Genomic DNA, 21,073 nt, shown 5'->3' with positions numbered 1-21,073 from the left:
CTCTCGATTACAAATAATCCCATCCGCTATTAATTGCAAGATTTTTTTTTTAAGAGAGGCAGGCTGCCAAACCGGCCGACTGGGAGCAGGAGAGGCACCACAGGACATTTCAATTTCCATTCTCCTGAATATAGTTTGGACGTGCAGTAGAAAAATGCTGTATGAAGAGGCATGAAACTGCACATGGGCGTACGCAAGACCAAATAATATGTCTTACATTTCCTCGAATACATACGTTTTATGTTTCAGACTTTTCAGAAAGATGTGCGCTACAAGATGAACATATTTTGAAAATTCGATTTTTTTTAGTATTGACCCGGTTCGCAAATGTCGTAGATCCGGGGCTGATGCGCAGAGCAATCTGAGCTATAGTGGGTAGTCTCCACGTGACCCGTGTTTACGTTCAGTGATTTTGCTGTTTCCCCTTAGTTTACTCTCATGTCAAATGAATACAAAACAGATATCCGTGGCTGGGAGCTATCAAGTGAATTAAAACACATTCACATAATTACTAAAGGCTGAAATATGTCATTAGTTTCAGATTTTATTTTATTTCCACCTTTCTGACAGTCAAGCATTAATCGCCTTGCAGAACAATGAACTTGCCTTACGCGGGCAAGCGCTCTACCATCTGAGCTGTGAGACCGGGTGTGAGTCGTGCTTCGGTAGCTCAGATGGTAGAGCGCTTGCCCGCGAAAGGCAAAGGTCCCGAGTTCGAGTCTCGGTCGGGCACACAGTTTTAATCTACCAGGAAGTTTCATATCAGCGCACACTCCGCTGCAGAGTGAAAATCTCATTCTGGAAGTTATTTTTGTCTGTTTGCTAAAGAAATTTGACTTTTGCTAATCTTTTCCGCAGAGGCAGTCAATAGCTACAAAATAGCAGGTCAGCAACTGGAAGCAGTTAATACCATAAATTATCTGGGAGTACGCATTAGGAGTGATTTAAAATGGAATGATCATATAATGTTGATTGTCGGTAAAGCAGATACCAGACTGAGATTCATTGGAAGAATCCTAAGGAAATGCAATCCGAAAACAAAGGAAGTAGGTTACAGTACGCTTGTTCGCCCACTGCTTGAATACTGCTCAGCAGTGTGGGATCAGATAGGGTTGATACAAGTCATAGAGAAGATCCAACGGAGAGCAGCGCGCTTCGTTACAGGATCATTTAGTAATCGCGAAAGCGTTACGGAGATGATAGATAAACTCCAGTGGAAGACTCTGCAGGAGAGAGACGCTCAGTAGCTCGGTACGGGCTTTTGTCAAAGTTTCGAGAACATACCTTCACCGAAGAGTCAAGCAGTATATTGCTCCCTCCTACGTATATCTCGCGAAGAGACCATGGGGATAAAATCAGAGAGATTAGAGCCCACACAGAGGCATACCGACAATCCTTCTTTCCACGAACAATACGAGACTGGAATAGAAGGGAGAACCGATAGAGGTACTGAAGGTACCCTCCGCCACACACCGTCAGGTGGCTTGCGGAGTATGGATGTAGATGTAGATGTAGATGTAGATTTGAAACGAAATGTTTAATTCCACAGTACTGGGTAGTTTCAACTGTTTGCTGCATTTCAAGTGCACGTTTTCATTTTCTAGCATGTATGGCATTATGGCATAATAAAGAACCAAACATGATATAATACAGTACTGGTGCTCCAAGAAAATTTACATCCTAAAAACCACACTTAAAAGCTTAATATCAGGTCGGGGTCTACGGTACTTCATTGGGAATCTGAACATACGAATGTGCCCTTAAGTATGCACTTTAAATGTGCACATTTTAATATGGTTAACGAAATTCCGATGCTCTTGCAGTATCATCTTTCATTGATGATCTTTTACACGTACGTACATACGGGCTTCCTACGTCATGATATCTACCCAATCGCGGTGTCGCCTGTTACCTGAGCTCTCTGGCAACTGCTGAAACGAACCTATTTGTAACAGGTCGCAGGAAAATATTAAGATTGGTGGTTTGAAAAGCGTTACTTTCAAAGTAAATATCCTTTTACGTAAGTTGAACTACGTACAAGAATGGACCGTGAATTTATTAAATCACAAAGCGTTTGGCTCTCATTTAAAAATGAGGTGTCTGATGACGAGCCATTTAGAAGCATTACGAACCCTCGAACCCTGAAGATCAGACATTTATGTCATTATTAAAAATTTTACAGGCACATTTGTATGATATCTCTTAAAGTGTAACATGCACAAAAAAGATCAACAGTATATGCGAAAGCTTAGCTTCTCGTGCAGCTTGAGACCAATATTTTATGTGAAAGCTTTGCTTTTCTTGTAACAACACTATGTATATTAATTTAAACTATTAACTTTCCCTGTTTGGCACGCTACTTAACACTGATGTTGCTATTGGCTGACTACATCACATGTCCTATGCTCTGAATATCCTCTGTCATCAGCGGCTTACGAAAGCGCATTGAAATCTCGGTTTCAATGGTTCAGGAAGTAACATGCGGTGTTTGGTGGATTTCCAATGTATGTTTTCGTAATACGAAAATACGCAGCGTACATGTTGCTGCACACAAAGATATTTCCAAAACGTGTCTCTTTCTCTGAGTTTCGTTTTCTAAAGTGCCGGGAAATTGTACGCTCGTGTACAAAACCATAACCATTCAAAGGAGTGATAGGGGAAAATATACTGTCATCCTGGAGAAAGTGTGTTTTAATCCGGGAATTTTTTTTCCTTGTCCACGTAGACACCCTGTTATAAGAGCAAAAAACCGCTTGTGGCATGAAACAAAAATGGCTGCTTTTTCTAAATGATAACCACTAAAAATTTTAAAAAAATAATTTTGAATCCACCAAACAGGATGGAATTCACCCTGCAGGTACCATTTTTTGCTGAGTGGTCAAGCAACCAGTGTTGGACCAGTTGCAATAGGTTGACCCTAATGGTTAATGTTAAGTCCCCACATGTTACTGGTTCAGATCTTGTCACATGCTTTGATTTGTTTCTTTATAAATCTTTATCAAAATGACTTCGATCATTATTTTTATTCAGTTAATTGGTTTAAATATAATTTTTCATTTCTGTTCATTTGTCACAGTGTTTTACTTGCATTAACTTCTTCATTTACTCTCATTTTTGTTTCTAAAATTCTTTTTTCACTTGAGATCTTTGTTCATGTGAGTTTAATTATTCTTATGTATTAACTTTAATTTAATTTCTTCTGTTTTATCTTCCTGTATTTTCCTTCATTTTATTGCATTCATTATTTCTATTCCTTATTCTGTTTTTCTTATAATCTCTTCACCTGCACTATTTTGTCCATAGTGCAATAAGAATTTGTGTTAAATGTTAGTATGTGGATTACCTTCCAAAAAAAACTATACGTCTAGTAACAAGAAATACATTTTTGAGACCATTCCACAGATAATATAAATAGATTATTTCATCTTTTGTTTTTAACTGACAAATCGGTATTTTCAAATTGTTAAATATTATGATAGATAAATAAAAATAATTAAATTCACATGCACCAAAATTCCAAGTGTAAAAAGTGTAATAGAAAGAAGAAATGAGAGCAAATAAGACATTTAATACAGTGTTCAAAACGATGTGCTCAAGGAATAGGCAAAAAAAAAAAAAAAAAAAAACCATTTAAACCAATTAATTGAATAAAAATAATTATCAAAGTTGTTTTGATAAAGGTTCAAAAATAAAAATTTTCAAAGCACCTGATAAGTTTTGAAGCCACAACCTTTTGCATGTGGGGACTGCACCTTAGCTATTGTGCTACACAACCATTCTGGCGTACGTTAAGTTTTTTTTTAAGCTATAGAGAGCCAAATGAAATTCAATTTTTTTTTTCTCTCCTTCTGGTACTAACAAACTAGATCCTGTTAGGGTGAAGGGCTGCTGGGTGTGATATTTGGGAAGTTAACCAACAACACCGTATAGATGGTTTCAAAAAGATGATCCCACCACTCCTTGTCAGAATTGCATCCAAGATGCATATATCTATGTGGTGGTGTTCCAGATGTGCTCAGTTGGATTGATGTCAGATGATCTAGGGCTCTTCATAAATATGCTATAGGTTGTGAAATGTTTTTCAAACTCTTGTGACTCCAGTTCAGGAGTGATGTTGGTGCGTTGCTAAAGAAACAAGTAGACTGTAAGGTCTGTAGGTAAAAAATGTATGCATGTGATTGGATGGTAGGTTCCTGCATTGTTTGCTGACAAGATATGATGGCCGATGTACCAAGACACACATTTCAAATGCAGTGATCATACCCTCCTCCACATGCCTGAACGAGACTTTCTGTCTGTTGGTATAGATTTCAATATACTGGGCCATCTGTATGTACAGGTTTGCAGCATGACTTCTCTATATAGATATTTCTTTTTGTGTTTTGATCATCCTGTAGTAAAGTTCTACATCCATAGCAGTATTTGTACACAAGGACATTTTACAAGCAGATATGTGGGGTGGTGGCTTTTGTACCATATAACGAAGTGATGATTCTGATTGGAATGGATTCCCAAGGTGGTTTCGTGCCAGCACTCAATAGGCAGTTACAATTGGCAACTCATTTACCACATTTTGTTGTTTGCTTGTTAAAATAACATTTGCTGTGTTTAGTAAGAGATGTGGTGTCTTATCCATGTTGTTGTTGTCCCTTGCAAACATGCAGAAATTTGATATTGTACAGCCAAGAATTTGCACAATATTGTCTCAGTATCTAATTATGCTGTTGCTGAGCATTGTCCAAGTAGTCCGTTGAGCTATCGAGGTGTTATGCTAATCATTGCAACATCCCAGTGTTTCTTGGCATAGTTATGTCCCTGACTTCAACTCACTGTATCAAGTGTATTTTCAGATATGTAATCATAAGTCTCAATGTCCCATGTGCTTGCATTTACACATATTTCAGTGAGTTGCACGTTGTTCTGTGAGCAGTCTGATATATCTTGTGATAAACAGACCACAGAATGGCATTCTAGCTGTTCAGATTTCAGGTGTGTTGCTGCAATATTTTGCTTCTGAGGCAGGAGAATCCCTTCACTTTGTCTACTTCATGGGCCCCAATTTTGATGTTTCGTATATTATCTTTCCTCAGTTTACTCTCAGTCCATAGTGAGTGCTCACTTACACTATTCATTCTGTTTGACAGATCCTGCAATTCATTTAGCACACACATTGGTCAGCACACTGTTCTCCCGGCTGTTGTCAGTTTTCATGATTGGTGCCACTACTTCTCAGTCAAGTAGCTCCTCAATTGGCCTCTCAAGGACGGAGTGCACACCGCTTGTCAACAGCACTCGACAGACCTGGACAGTGACCCATCCAAGTGCTAGCTGAGCTCAACAGTGCTTAACTTTGGTGATCTGATGGAAATTGGTGTTACCATTGCAGCAAGGCTTTTGGCCCTATTTGTCACGGCTTCTTCAATTTCAGATTGAACAACAGTAGGGGTGAAAGACTGCATCCCTGCCTTACATCTTTTCTTACAGTACTTTGCTCTTGATCTTCCAATCTGCTTGTTCCCTCTTGGTTTTTGTGCACATTGTACGTTACCTGCCTTTTCCTTTAGCTTACACTTATGAAGATGTTGCACCATATTACATTGTCAAATGCTCCTCCCCCTGTTGACAAAAAATTCTTGATTGCCTTATCAAGCCCATCGTCAGAACAACTTCCTTTCTAATGCCTTTACTGTTCTAAAAGACAAACATTGTCATGTAACAGATCCTCAGTTTTCTTTACCATTTTTCTGTATATAACTCTTGTAAGCAGCTTGGATGCACAAGCCATTAAGCTGTTGACAGTTCTCACATTTATCTGCCCTTGCTATCATTGGGATTGAGTCACAATATGTTTCCAAAGTTTGATGGTATGTCTTGACTCAGATTGTACAAACCATCTTGTTGCCACTTCTCCCAGCCATTTTAGAAACTCTGGAGGATTGTTGTCAAAGCCTTCTGCCTTATTTGACCACAAGTCTTCCAGAGCTCTCTTACAATCTTACTCTTAATACTAGATCCCCTATGGCTTCTTTACCACATCTGATTTCTTCCTCAGTCTCGTCTTCAGACATGTCCTCCTCCTTAAAGAGAGGGCACAAAGTGATTATCATGTTTTGATTAAACTGTCTGTAGTCTCTTTCCCTCTCCGACCCTACTTCTCTTCCTCAGTAAGGCTGCAGTCATTCTTAACTTTATTTTTTCTTCACAGATTTATAATTACTCATAATGCAATATTCTAACCCATATTTTTTACTGTCATCTATACCATTAAAGTTTCTTTGTTTGATAAAAAGTTACAAATGGGTATAAAAGTAGGATAAAAATAGCTGGCACTTCCTGCAAACCGTAAATATTGTAGTTAATATTTATTGTATTGATGTATGTATGTATTATTTCATTGCAGAGAGTCTGACGGAAGTTTAAAACCCTTGCCAAAGAAGCATATAGATTGTGGAATGGGACTAGAGCGCTTGGTGTCTGTTATCCAACAGAAGCGTTCAAACTACGATACTGATCTTTTTGTCCCACTTTTTGATGCCATTCAGAAGGTATGTGTGTAGAATTGAAATATTTTTCAAACAGAATTAGTAAAATAAATTGCTTTAGATAGGATTTTTCATTAGATGAAAGATTAAATATTTTTTAACTTGGTTTATTGATAGTACAAGCTTGTGATGTGTCATAAAGAAACAAAACTATTCTCCAAATATGGCAGTGGAAAGTTCTGGTAGAGTGAAAGTTAAGGAGTAAAAGTAACTGAAGAGAAGAAGCACTGAATCACTGAAAGTCACATAAACAAGACTGATAACTTTGCCAATTTATGGAGTACACACAGAACACTGTTTTCTGGCTTAAGTAATGCGCAAGAGGATATGCAACAAAATTTGGACATGAGCTAAAGGCTTTATGCAAGTTCCATCTGTTTCTGCTGCTATTTTTCATTGCATCTGTTTAACCACTATGATACTATGGAACAATGTACACCAAATGCTAATGTGTTCTATTTATATTTTACTGAAAGTTGGACACCTTAATTACTTATGCTTTATATTTTATGATTGTCAATTTGTTTGCATTTACAGGCATACTCTGCAAACCTCTGTGAAGTGGATGGCAGAGGATGCTTCGCATGGTACCAGTTATTATGGCTTTTGCTCTGTTCCCTCCATACAGGAAATACAGAAGAATGATTCACTAAACTGCCTCCCATTATGCACTGCTGTCGGCAATTTATTTGTGGTAGTCATAGCCAATCGAGTGATGGTAGCCAATGAGAAAGTTTTTTTTTTGTGGGGGGGGGGGGGGGGGGGAAGATTCAAATATATTACATTTCCTTTTGATATGGGGAATGGATGAAAACTAGATATGCTGGCAGACTGACGTGTAGCAAGCCCTAAGGCATAAGTAAGTTTAGAATGTGACAGTGTGGTTGCAAGTTGGCAAAGCCAACAAAAGTGAATGGAAGAAAACTACATGTGCTGACTGACCAAACTGTAGCAAAGCCACAGATGTAGATTAGTTTGGAATGTGAATATTTGGGTGCAAGTTGATGAAGCCAACAAATCTCTGCGTCAAAATAAGATTGTCCTAATACACTAGGTGACAGAGGTCATAGGATAGCGATATGCACATACACAGATGGTGGTAGTATTGTGTAAAGAAGGTATAAGAGGGAATGCATTGGCGGAGCTGCCATTTGTACACAGGTGACTTGCATAAAAATGTTTCTGACGTGATAATGGCCACACAACGTGAATTAAGAGACTCTGAATGCGGATTGGTAGTTGAGCTAGGTGCATGGGACATTCCATTTCAGAAATTAAGGAATTCAATATTCCATGATCCACAGTGTCAACAGTGTGCTGATAATACCAGATTTGTCATTATGTCTCAGCATTGACAACGCAGCAGCCGGCGACCTTCACTTAACTGAGAGGAAAGTAGTAAAGGCCAGCTTCTGTCCACATTACACCTACTAACAAACAACAGTACTTACATTTTGACAGTTTCCATCCTTTCCATGTCAAACGTTCCCTTCCATACAGCCTTGATATTAGAGGCAAACACATTTGTTCGGATGCAGACTCTTTACAGCAATACACTAAAATTTTCACCTCAGCCTTCACTGCACGTGATTAACCCACCAGCCTAGTTCAAAAGCTAATCTCTACATCTACATTCTACATTTATACTCCGCAAGCCACCCAACGGTGTGTGGCGGAGGGCACTTTACATGCCACTGTCATTACCTCTGTTTTCTGTTCCAGTTCACCTTCCTTCCTTGCTTCCTTCCTTCCTTGCTTCCTTCCTTGCTTCCTTCCTTCCTTCACCTCTCTTCCTTCCCAGCCATCACATCCAGTCCTGGGGCTGCTGATCCCTCCTAACTACTACTTCGGTGCACACCACTTGTCACTCAATATTATCCTGCTCAGATAATTTGACAAGGCTATGACTTCCTAAAATCTCGCCCTTGAATGAAATCCATTCTGTCTGAGATTTTGCCCACCGCACCTAGAATAACTTTTCATCACCGGCCCAACCTCTGCAACATTCTTGTCAGACCCCATGCTTCTTCTGCACCTATTGCCCTACCCTATGGCTCCTACCCCTGTGACCATCCTTGCTACAAGACTTGCCTTATCCACCACCCATACCAGCCCCGTAACTGGCAAAACATATTCTATCAAAGGGGAGGCCACCTGTGAAATGACATGTCATGAATGATCTGTTAATGTGTACACTGTTCAGCCTTTTACATCAGCATGTCTACCACCAATTTATCAGTTAGGATGAATGGTCATAAGCAGAGGGTGTATACTGGCAATACATATTATACTCTTGCCCACTGCTGTCCCCAACAATCAGTTTTTTCATCTCATCCTGTCCTATAAGTCTCACCTGATCTGGGGTTCTGAGTGACTTTCCTAAACTGTATCCCTTTACCTAAACCTCTCCAGTACTTTTCCTTCACCTCTCTTCCTTCCCCTTCAGCCCTTCTGCTTGAAGAAGGAGCCACTGGCTCCGAAAACTTGTATACATAAAAACTTTTTTTATATGTGTGTTCTTCTGCCATTGCTTGGTGAGTAGATTTTTTTTCTATCCAGTTACATTATACTGTAAAAAAATTTATTATTTTTGATGTAACATTAGACAATGTGACTATCATGTCATTTTTAAATCTGATTTATTGTTTATAACAACCTGGTGCATATAAGAGAACAATGGAATAATAAACTCGAAAGTGGTTACCAACTAATGGTCTTCAGCAAATATTATTGATGTGGATTTACAGCTACTTAATTGCAGTTTTGTATAATTTGTCATGAGGTTCATGCCCCTTAGTTCATTCAGTAATGATAAGGAAAGTCTGTAACCAACCACACATACTTAATACAAGCAGATGGATTATGGGAAGTGTAGAAGCTTATGCACATGTGAGTTAGGACCTTGTAGTTTTGGAAGGTGATATCTGCTGTCCTCAGTAGGTAACAACATATGTAACCGTAGTGATGTGCAGGGTTACCTAAAATCATTTTGTGTTAGCCCTTGCTTGCAATTCTAGAACACCCTTTTTTTTTTAATTGCTGTCGTCATTCTCACATCACCAGTTCTGGAGGAACTTCGTGGTTGTTATGAACAGCCCTTTCCACAGTTTAATACTGGAGTCACTGAAGAGTGGATTTCATTGTGGCTCATGTCTCGCTGTGTATAGCGTTGTTAGCTTCAATGATACTGATCTCAATAAACCTATCATATGCCAGTGTTTGGTAAAGTTATTCAGAGTAACTGTGATCTGATAACCTTCGTCCCTAAAAGAAAGTCTCCTTGCCGACCTCTTCTGTATCTGGCCTTTGTCACAGACAAATATATAATACAACACCTAGCTTTTTGCAGATTAACTTAATTCACTGACGTAACTTCACACCAAATGATCGGGTTATCACCCCATATGGGAAACATGTTTTTCCTGTGATATTCCCATAATTTTGATAACCACCAGTGCGAGCAATGTCTCAAAATACTAATTCAGAAAAAGTATGGTATTCTGCCACTAAAATATGTGGACTGCATTATTCCAAGAGTCGTTTAGCGTGTTTTGCATGCTAATCCTCGTACCATTGATCCTCAAGGCATGCTCTCTGAAAATTTTAGTTTGCTTAATTTTTATTGCTATTTTTCCGTTGGGAACTGAACACTCCACAAATATGTTTTGAAGATTCAGTGTTGTGTGTCACGTTGTTGTCATTGTCGTTGTCGTTGTCGTCGTCATTGTTGTATTCAGTCCACAAACTGATTTGTTGCAGCTCTCCATGCTACTCTATCGTGTGCAAGCCTCATCATCTTTGAATAACTGCTGCAGCCTACATCCTTCTGAATCTGCTTAGTGTATTCATCTCTTGGTCTCCCTCTACGATTTTTACATTAGAATTGTGATAACCGGCTTACTTCTTAAGTTGTGTTTTGGAGTACATTTCAGAGTTAAGCTCAATTAATGCCTCCATTCTGGAAGCTCACTGTGTTACTTGATTTTCAGTTGATAATTAAATATTTCTGTCAAATTCCATAAATAACATTCACTTTTTATTATTATTACTATTATCAACATGAAATTTTCACAAGCTCTGCTCATTACATGAAGTCTTGTAAAAGAACCGTTAATTGGAAAATCATTATATTAAAATCACATTTTGTCAAAGACATTGGTACACAGTCACCCTGGAAACTACTTTTTCTTAGAATATTGTATCAAAGCTGCCATCCCACCACCTATCAGGACCCCGCATCTGTAGCCCTTACTCGTTTTCCAAGCTCAGCTGATGAGCACGACCATATCTGCAGAGCTGTCCTGTAACTCCACGGAAAATCTGAAACTCGCGATATAATGGAATCAATATTGATGATATTGCATCATGAATTTGGAGATGAAGACATGTTGACTGTTTTTTATGTATAGGAAATAGGCTAAGGGATACAGCGCCTCCAAAATGAGTCATCCACACTTTAATCTTGACCTATAGTTTTATACCACCATCCTAGTGAAATGTAAAAAAAAACATTTACATGGTATATTAGTCAGATCAGATTACTGGTCATTTTGTATAGGACTACATACCATGAGCACTCAGATATTCAGTCTGTAGAGACATAGCCTTTCATTTCCACAACTTCTCACTGTCTTATATACACACTGAAGAGCCAAAGAAACTGGTACACCTGTCTGATATCGTGTAAGGCCCCTGCGAGCGTGCAGAAGTGCCCCCACCCCTGGGGGCTCGCCGCTCTTTGACTTTGCTACCATGGGACCCCAACCTTTGCAGCATCTTTTCCCTTCCATGCTAAATGTCTATCTTCTTGCTGTTCTTTTTCCCCATTCCTTGAGGAACATGTGTGGGCTGTTTTTGGAAATGTGATCTGTGTTTTTGATACTCAATATACGAATACTCTCCACTATTCCATTTTTCTTTCTTCATTCACTGTCTCCTATCCTTTCTCTGCTTTGGTGTTTGAGGTTCCTCTTTACTTCTTCCTCCCTGTGTTGTCCTGAAAGCCATGTCTGACACATTACAGGTGACTGGGTGACGCGTAATTCCCATACCCGAGTTGACATGTAGGGTTTGCATGTACCCCCTGGTACAAGCCAGGCCCAGCAGAGAGGGGTGATTGCCTGAGCTGCTACCTTCCCAAATTTCTGATTGGTCCCTCTGTCAGGTGTTCGGGAGGTGTGACCTGAAATATGAACAATAACATAATTCAGGTGCAACCTCTTTCGAAAGGGGGCCCCCAGTTGGAAGGAGTGCGCCATCAGTGATGCTGGCAATCGTGCAGCTGCACCAATGTTCCTCGTGGTTTCATGTACTGAAAACAGTCAGTGCGTTGCTATGCTCAATCCATTTACTATTGAGAAAGGTGCTGATGCAGTTGCTGGTCCTGTGAAATCCTGCTCTCGTTTACGCAATGGCATTTTGCTTTTGGAGACTACTTCTGATTCTCAATGACAACAACTGCTTGCAGTTTCACTTCGTGTCGAGGTCCAGCAAATGCTAAATTCTTCCTGTGGTGGTATTTACACTAGTCTGCTTGATGGTCTGACTGAGGCAGAAATACAAACATACCTCTCCCATTAGGGAATCATTAATTGAAAAATCATTATATTAAAATCACATTTTGTCAAAGACATTGGTACACAGTCACCCTGGAAACTACTTTTTCTTAGAATATTGTATCAAAGCTGCCATCCCACCACCTATCAGGACCCCGCATCTGTAGCCCTTACTCGTTTTCCAAGCTCAGCTGATGAGCACGACCATATCTGCAGAGCTGTCCTGTAACTCCACGGAAAATCTGAAACTCCTTAGTGGCCACACGCACTCTCTTTCTCACGTTTGACAGAGTGGTTCCATTAAAGATCTAAGCACCTTATGAAGTTATCAAGGCCAGACCATATATTCCAAACCTGATGCGCTGCTTCCAGTGTCATCCATACAACAACAACACTCGAGAGTCCTGTCGACTACCTGCCAAATGTGTAACTTGTGGTAGGGATGCTCACGAGGGTGATTGTCCACCTCCTTCTACCTGCTGCACCAACTGCATGGCGACCATGCTGCCTCCTCCCGCAATTGTCCCATGTATCTCAGTGAGCAGGCTGTCCAGGTGATCTGGGTGGAGGAAAAAGTGCCTTAACTGGTAGCTTGCAAGTTGTTGGCGAGTCGAAAACCCTGCGTTCCACCATCTGGCACATACAGTACTGTTCTTGCTGCATCTCGTTTCATGAAGAACGTGGCCACGCTGACATGTGACTTTGAATTTAGCACCTCGGTTCTGAATCGCGCAGCGTTATGGTGGCCTCCCTGTCTCCTCCTCCACCAACTCTGCAGCCGCCGAGGTGCACCCCTCGGTGTTTTACTTGTCATGACTCTCTTCCAATGGAACTTTCGCAGCCTATGATCCAACAAAGAGGATTTACAGCTGCTCTTATAATCGCATCTCCTACTTGTTCTCTGCCTTCAGGAAACAAAATTATGTCCTCACAACCACTTTGAGCTCTCGCATTTCTTCCCAGTCGGTTTTGACCTTCACCCTGAGGTTGGCATTCCAGCTCATGGGGGTTTCGTGCTGCTCATACATGGCTCATCCCATCTCCCTGACTACCTGCCTTCAAGCTTTTCCATCCTCACTTGACCTTTTCCCTCTGTACTGTTTACATCCTTCCATCATTTGATGTCACCAGGGTAGACTTCCTCCAGTTTATTGGGGAGGTACCGCACGCCTTTCTGCTGCTTGGTGACTTTAATGCACACCATCCTCTTTGGGGTTCTCCCAGAACCTGTCAAAGAGGTGCCCTTTTGGTTGACCTTCTTAATCAACTTGACCTCCTCTGCCTTAACGCAGTAGCACCCACATTCCTTTCAGACTCCACGCACACTTATTCCCATTTGGACCTATCCTCCAGCACTGCCCAGATTGCCCATCATCTCAAGTGGTCTGCTCTCTCCGACATCGGGTGCTGGTGACTGCGCAGTTGAGTGCCCTACAAACCAAACATCATCTCTCTGACACACATTCGAGCGACCATTTCCCGTGTGCTATCCATTTGCTGACTCATACCCCATCTACGTGCACACCCAAATGGCAGCTTACTAGGGCTGACTGGAGGCTTTACCCCTCTCTGACGACATTCGACAAACAACATTTCCCCAATTGTGATGACCAGGTGAAATATCTTACAAATGTTATCCTTACCGCTGCAGAATGTTCCATTCCTCACACTTTTTTTTTACCATGCCATGATCCGGTGCCTTGGTGGACTGAGGTGTGTCGCAATGCAGTTTGCACACAGAGACGTACTCTCCACATTTTTAACCATCATCCAATGATGGCAAACAGCATGTATTATAAATAGGGACAGGAAAAAATCGGTGTTATTTTATGGCCAAAATCGGTGTTATTTTTTGCACTTTTCGGTGTTATTTGTCTGTGTTATTTTCTGGCAAGCTTTTTCGATTGTCAGTTATCTATTTTTGTCATATTTAACCATTTTTCAATGCTGTGTTGAAAATAGAACTATTCCTAGGGTAGGGTGGGCCATACATGAGACAAGTATAGAGAAAAATTATTTTAACAAAAAGTTTTGACACAAATAATTATTTAAAAACAAACACCAATGGTAAAAATAAAAATAACAGTATGATGCAGATATTTTATTGATGACATGTTTCCCGCTTCTTCATATCGTTCTTGAGCCGTGGAGACCACAGAAGCCGGTCTCTGCAGCTCAAGAATGATCTGAAGATCTGCTAGGAGCGTGAAACGTGTCATCATTAAAGTATTTGCAACAGAGACTATTATTTAAATTTTTAACATTTGTGTGCTGTTGTTGCGCTTGGTCACGATGGTGTGGAGTGATACATGTATTTTAAATACTGGGAAAAAATTATTTATCAATGATGTATCCAGCAGATTAAAAAATATACAGAACTTCCCTTTTTTTCAGGTCCGCAATCAATTTTTGACACTCGATAGTTTTTCTCATTGACTTAAATATATATGTTAAATGGTTGAAATTCCTTATGGAATAGCAATAATGAAACTTAGAAGAAAGTATTTTAATGTAAAGAAAAATCTCTGCCTTTGCAACGCTATTCTTAATAAATAAAATGTCTTGGCTGCATCCCCAAGAGATTTTTCTGTATGAATATCACCAAGAAAGCTTGAATGTTATTTTTTAGGTATTCCTAAGGAACAAAATCCTTATAAACATTTACAAAAGGTATTTAACTTGGGTTAAAAATAAGACAAAATTTAATTTTTTTAATGTTCTCTCAGATGTTGCTTGGAAACAAGATTTATAGTATATTTCGTTACACGTTTTGAGTTTTAAATTCCATTTTCCATCAGTAACACAGTCTTTTAATAGAAAAATATTTTCTTTTAATGTAGCATTTTTTACACACATAGCTATAAAACTGGTAGTAAGACTCATTTGTGTACTGCATTTTCAGCTGTTTTTACCAAGATCTGGACAAAGGGGGGGAAAACAGACAAAACATCTGATATGCTTACCTTACTGGTAACAATGAAGTGTAAACCTGAAATATCCAAATGCGGGAACTGCAATAGCTTCGAAACAATTGAAAAATGCGCCACAAACAAAACACGAGACAAGCGAAGTGTACCCCCACTCTAACTCAGACAGCTATGCGCATCCGCGAATCTGGAAGCTTGGCAGCATCAGAAAAAATTTTGCGAGTAGATGCTGGCTGCTTTCTCTCACTGTTATACTCCAAACAGCCACACCCCAAGTAGTCAGAAGCAGGAGTAGGCACTGCTTATATGCGATTTCAGCTCTGCGCATGCTTGGCAAGCTGTCTGGTATCTGCTTAAATGAACCTTATTTCAACAAAATTTGAAAACAATCACATCGATATTAATTAAAATTTTCGTAAGTTAATACACGCAGAAAACATTAACCAAAACATAGAAACAAGATAAAACTTAACATAAAAGTCTGATGTTCTTCCCTCAAAGTATTAACTACAACTCACTTAATGACTTTTAATAGTATACATTGAAGTGACAAGAACGTGGGATAGTAATAGCCCATACACAAATGGTGGTAGTAAGGGCATACACACGGTATAAAAGATCAGTGCGTTGGTAGAGCTACCATTTGTACTCGAGTGTTACATATGAAAAGTTTCCAATGTGATTTTGGCTGCATGACAGGAATTAACAGACTTTGAACATGGAATAGTAGCTGGAGCTTGTTGCATGGGCATTCCATTTTGGTAGTCATTAAGGAATTTAATATTTTGAGATACATAATGTCAACAAGGTTCCAAGAATGCCAAATTTAAGACATTACCTCTCACCATGGGCAAGATAGTGACTGGAGGCCTTCACTTATTGATCGAGAGAGCAAATGATTTGGCCACCCAGATCTCCTGACATGAATCGCATCGAACATTTATGGGTCGTAATTGTGTGTTCAGTTCTGGTACATCATCCTACACCGACAATGCTTTTGAATTTATGGATAGCTATAGAGGCAACATGGCTTAATACTTCTGCAGGGGACTTCTAATGTCTTGTTGAGTCCATGCCACATCGAGTTACTGCACTACGCCGGACAAAGGGAGGTCCAACACGATGTTAGGAGATGTCCCATGACTTTTGTCACCTCAGTGCACTCGTAAAGAGCATTTATCCTGTATGTAAAATTCATTGCTGCTTCTCCTCTTGTATATTTTGTTGTTGTTAGATGGTTTTGAATGTCCGTTTAAAAACTGCTACTAATCGCGGCAACTACACTGATGGAAAAAAAATTGCAAGACCAAGGAGGAGTTGTGCAATGTAAACAAAAGTTGGTTGCCATGTTTCAAGAGCTCGTTGGAGGGAATGGTGGAGGTCTTTTGCATTTTGTGATGAAAGCTGGTTCTGCCTCCATGCCGTTGATGGCCATTTGTTGGTTAGGAAGTCACTAATAGAATGTACCAGAACACCTGCTTTTGGATGGGGAATGGCTTTAGTAATGGATGACCCTTCACAAAAGTGAAAAAAAAAAAAAAAAAAAAAAAAACTTTTTGTTTACTTATCTGATTTGGAACTCAGTTGATGATTAGGAATCAATGCCATATTCCATTGCATATGACTGATACACCCTGTTCCATTATTTCTTCCTTATTATCCTACTTTCTGAAATTGACTGTGACTATTTCTTCTGGATTCCTCTTGTGGCAGAGTGTCTGTGGTGAAGCTGCCCATTGCAACAAAGGTTCTCCCTCATTGACCTATCTAACTACTTCATTGTATACTATGAGGGTTGTGAAATGCAGTGACTCATTAAATATTTCCTCAAATTCCACAATTGGTTCTGGATGTCCTTCTGAACAATGAGTTCATGCCAATCATTCTCTCTCTCTCTCTCTCTCTCTCTCTCTCTCTCTCTCTCATCGTTCCTTTTACTGAAGGTGCTCAAGGATCCTAATTGGATATCGGTAAATGTTTTACTCCTTCCCTTGATAAAAATTTTTTGATAGCTTTTCTCACATATTGTGGCTTTTGGGGCTTATAGCTTTTGGGGCATTTCTCTTTTATACTGTCCATATTAATGTTTGTGGGCAATTTTCCATTATACCATGCAGGAGGATCAACAGTCTCTCCTCCTTTTGGAAACTGTTTCTCCACTTTTAAAGGTTGTAATCCAAATTTAATCTTCTCTAATTCCTTCATGGTTTTATCCTTGTTTGTTGACTTAGATAAAAGAACGAAACAGTACCTTGGACAACTTGTAACTTGGACATTTTCAGTTCCTGGATGGAGTGATTTAACCATATTCTTTGTAAGCTGTGGGTCTGTTATCATTTCATTTTATAGTACTTAATCTATACAATACAGACAGTACGTATTGGTAATTCTGAATTCTGTTTTTAGGGCACAGGAGCACGCCCTTATTCTGGCAAGGTTGGTACAGATGACATAGATGGTATTGATATGGCTTACCGAGTACTGGCTGATCATGCACGCACCCTGACAATAGCATTAGCTGATGGGGGTCACCCAGACAATACAGGCAGAGGGTATGTACTGGAGTTGGTGTTGTGTAATTCAAGTAATCAAAATATAATAAAAAACTGTTGAAATTTCATATTTTTAAGAAATTGAGACTGGAAATCTAATTGATTGCTATTGAGTCACTTGAAGTATTTATTTAAGCCTAAGCATAAATTTGTTGGTTCTGTATATAGTATCCATTAAAGCTGCTCAGTGTGCAGAAAGTTTTCCATATTAAAATAATATCAGATGTTCAGATTAGTACAGGAGATAGGGGTATGGTTTGACAAAAAATGAGCACTTTTCAGTTTTTGTTAGTGTAATGCAGTCATGGTGGAAGGGTAAATGGATACTAATAGAAATGAATAGCACTTGCATAGCATGCTTCAGTCATGATACTTTCAAGTGCTTTTTGAGCAGTCTCAGTTTTCCTTTTATATACTTCTGTCCATTTAAATTGCCTTGTAATTGTTCTATTGGAAATGATTACTTTGCCACTCTCGTGTTCCTTTAATTCAGAATTCTTGCTCAGCATTGGTTTGGAAAAAATGAATTAATTCATATACATCTCAAGTGAAGAGTGGTGGAAAATAGTGAAAAATAAAGATTTAATTTCCTTTAATGAATTGTTATGGTTGTTATGATGTAAATAGTAGAAAGGCCTAAAAATTTCTATCTGCTTAAAATCTAGCAACATTTCAAATAGCCAGCAATATTTTCAGTGCTAACAAAAAGAGGTCATGGCATTAGTTTCTGTGCTGTATAAACCATTCCACTTCCTCTACCAAAATATGGCAATCAATAATGGGGATTTATGGAAGAAAATAAATACGTCCACACACTATTATGTTGAATAATGCCATCCTATCTCGGAAAGTGGCAGAAAATTTCTTCCAGATCATCAGTTCAGGCAGTTAAAGCCCCCACATTCTGTCTGTCACAAAACTGTGGAGAGGAAGAGACTGAATTTTATGATGGATAACACAAAGGGGTACAATCATCCATTCACACTGTGGAACCTGGAATCAGGTGTCAGAGGCTTACAGTGTCTCACCTCGGGCAAATAAGATTCAGTATACTACATAATCTCAACTTACAATCATGCTGCTTTCAGTATAACCAGGACTGGTACCAGCTACTTCGATTTATTGAAGAACACTATTATAATAACCCATATGAAGTGGAGAAGGATAGTATGCTTACCAGTAAGTTTCTAGCTTTGCCTAAGCATCTTGTGTGGGGGAAAGAGTCATTAAGGAATCATCAAGTATCTTCTTGTCTGGGTTCTGGAGTCTAGAAAACTGCTTAGCTGGTTTCTGTTTCTGTTTGGGTTTGGGAGATACCACTCATCAATGAATAATGCCTCTCTAATGAAGGCAGCAGAATAGGAAACCTTCCTCCACAGTCAGTTTTAGGGAGTCTTCTTCAGAAAGGCGATAATAGGACATGGAGGTACAATATTGTCAAATCATTTTAGACCAGAGAATGTGAAGTTGCTTTCCCTTTCAGTTACTATTTTTCCTTATCAAGTCGGATGTGTACTTGTTAGATCACTTCCTTCAAGAGAACAATGCACCTGAAGGAAGTGTGCTCTTTCATTTTGCCATCACCATCATCAGTATTATATTCACAGTAAAGAGCGCAGTTGAATTTTCCTTATTTGTGGATGAGTTTTACATTTTCTGTTCCTCTTCCATTCTCAGCTAGACAGCACATCAGTTTCAGCTGATGAATTACAAGCTGGAGGAATGGTAGAAAAAAATGAGGTTTAAGTTTTCATTACAAAAAAATCTTTGTTTGATTGTTAGACTTACATTGAGTTCCACAAGAATGGTACCAATTGAAATTTTAATGTAATAGTTGCTTCATGGTCATACATTGACTTGACCGTCACAGCTCAAGGAGTTTAAAGTCAGAAGGCAGAAAGAACTTAACATCCTTAAAGTCCTTAGCCCATGAACCTGTAGAGCTGAATCTTATACAAGGCATTTGTGCAGTCCCGATTTAAGTATGGTTAATCTGAATATGCCATATATTCACCACTCTCGTGGGTTTGTGCTTGGCTGCCATAGCGCTCCAGCCTTTGCTGTTCTTTTTCCCCTCCCTTGGGGAACTTGCCTGGGCTATTTTTGGAAATGTATTATGCATTTTCGGTAATCGGTATCAGAATACTCTCCACTGTTTTTCGTTCCTCTTTCTCTTTCTTTGTTCACCTTCTTCTATCCTTCCTCCGCTTTGGTGTTTTGAGGTTTCTCTTTTTCTTCTTTTCTTCTTCCTCTCTGTGCGCTCCTGAATGAAGGCTGGCCCACGCATCTTATGTGTAACAGGTGACTGGCTAACACATAATTCCCAACCCCAGGTTGACACTTAGGGTTCGCACATACTCCCTGGTACAGGTCAGGCCCAGGGAGGGGTGATTGGCCGAGCTGCTACCTTCCCAGATTACCAGTTGGTCCCTCTGTCATATGTATGTGAGGTGTGAACAATCACGTAAGGCGGGTGCGCCCCTTTCTGAAGGGGGATCCCAGTTGGAAGGAGCGTGCCATCGGAGACGCTGGCAGTCGTGCGGGATTTTCTCCCAAATAGCCAATCATCTTCATAGTCAGTGGCTACAAAATGTAAACGGAATGAGGCTAATGATTCAATGACCCTCCCAGCTGCACCATGGTTCCTTGTGGTTTCACGTATGGAAGACAGTCAGTCCATTTCTATGGTAAATCCATTTATTATTCATAAAGGTGTTGATGCAATTGCTGGTCCTGTGAAATCCTGCTCTTGTTTACACATGGCACTTTGCTTTTGGAGACTAGTTCTGATTCTCAAGCACAACTGCTTGGAGCTTTGCTCCTCCATGGCTGTCGTGTTAGTGTCCAGGCCCATCGAACACTGAATTCTTCCCACGGTGATACATTGGCCTGCTTGATGGTCTGACCGAGGCCAAAATCCAAATGTACCTCTCAGCCATTGCCGTCTATCGGGTGATGAAAAAGGTAGATGCCTCCTTAGTGCCCACTTTTGATAGAGTGTTCTTCTGTCAAAGATCAAAGCAGCTTATGAAGCTATTACGGCCAAACAGTATATTCCAAACCCAATGTGTTGCTACCTGTGTCATCGCTATAACCACATTCGAGAGTCCTGTTGACACCCAGACAAATGTGTAACCTGTGGTAGGGATGCACGCAAGGGCGATTGTCTGCCTCCTTCTCCCCACTGCATCAACTGCAATGGCAACCATGCTGCCTCCTCCCACGATTGTCCTGTATATCTTACTGAGTGGGCTGTCCAGGAGATGCGGGTGAGGGTAAAAAGTGCCTTACCTGATAGCTTGCAAGTTGTTGGCTAGTTGGAAACCCTGTGTTCTGCCATTTGGCACCTACAGTACTGTTCTTGCTACACCTTGCGCCATGAACGACATTCCCACACAGACATGTGACCTCAAATTTAGCGTCCCAGTTGTGAAATCATCCAGTGTCACGGTAGCATCCCCGTCTCCTCCTCCCACTGTGCAACATGCCGCCAAACT

General features: G+C 40.0%; 1 protein-coding gene across 1 annotated transcript in view; it reads left to right on the top strand.

Annotated features, from left to right (window-relative positions):
* LOC126162075 (alanine--tRNA ligase, cytoplasmic) overlaps window positions 1-21,073 on the top strand; it is a 183,895-nt gene that overhangs the window by 44,864 nt on the left and 117,958 nt on the right. Inside the window, exons 6-7 of the mRNA XM_049918347.1 lie at window positions 6,401-6,545; window positions 17,431-17,576. Coding sequence (XP_049774304.1) covers window positions 6,401-6,545; window positions 17,431-17,576 — 291 coding nt within the window. The remainder of the gene's footprint in view (window positions 1-6,400; window positions 6,546-17,430; window positions 17,577-21,073) is intronic.

This window comes from Schistocerca cancellata, chromosome 2 (genome assembly GCF_023864275.1).
Source record: "Schistocerca cancellata isolate TAMUIC-IGC-003103 chromosome 2, iqSchCanc2.1, whole genome shotgun sequence".
NCBI classification, from domain to species: Eukaryota; Metazoa; Arthropoda; class Insecta; order Orthoptera; family Acrididae; genus Schistocerca; species Schistocerca cancellata.
The sequence above is the reverse complement of the archived record's forward strand: the minus strand, read 5'-3'. Positions and strand labels throughout refer to the sequence as shown.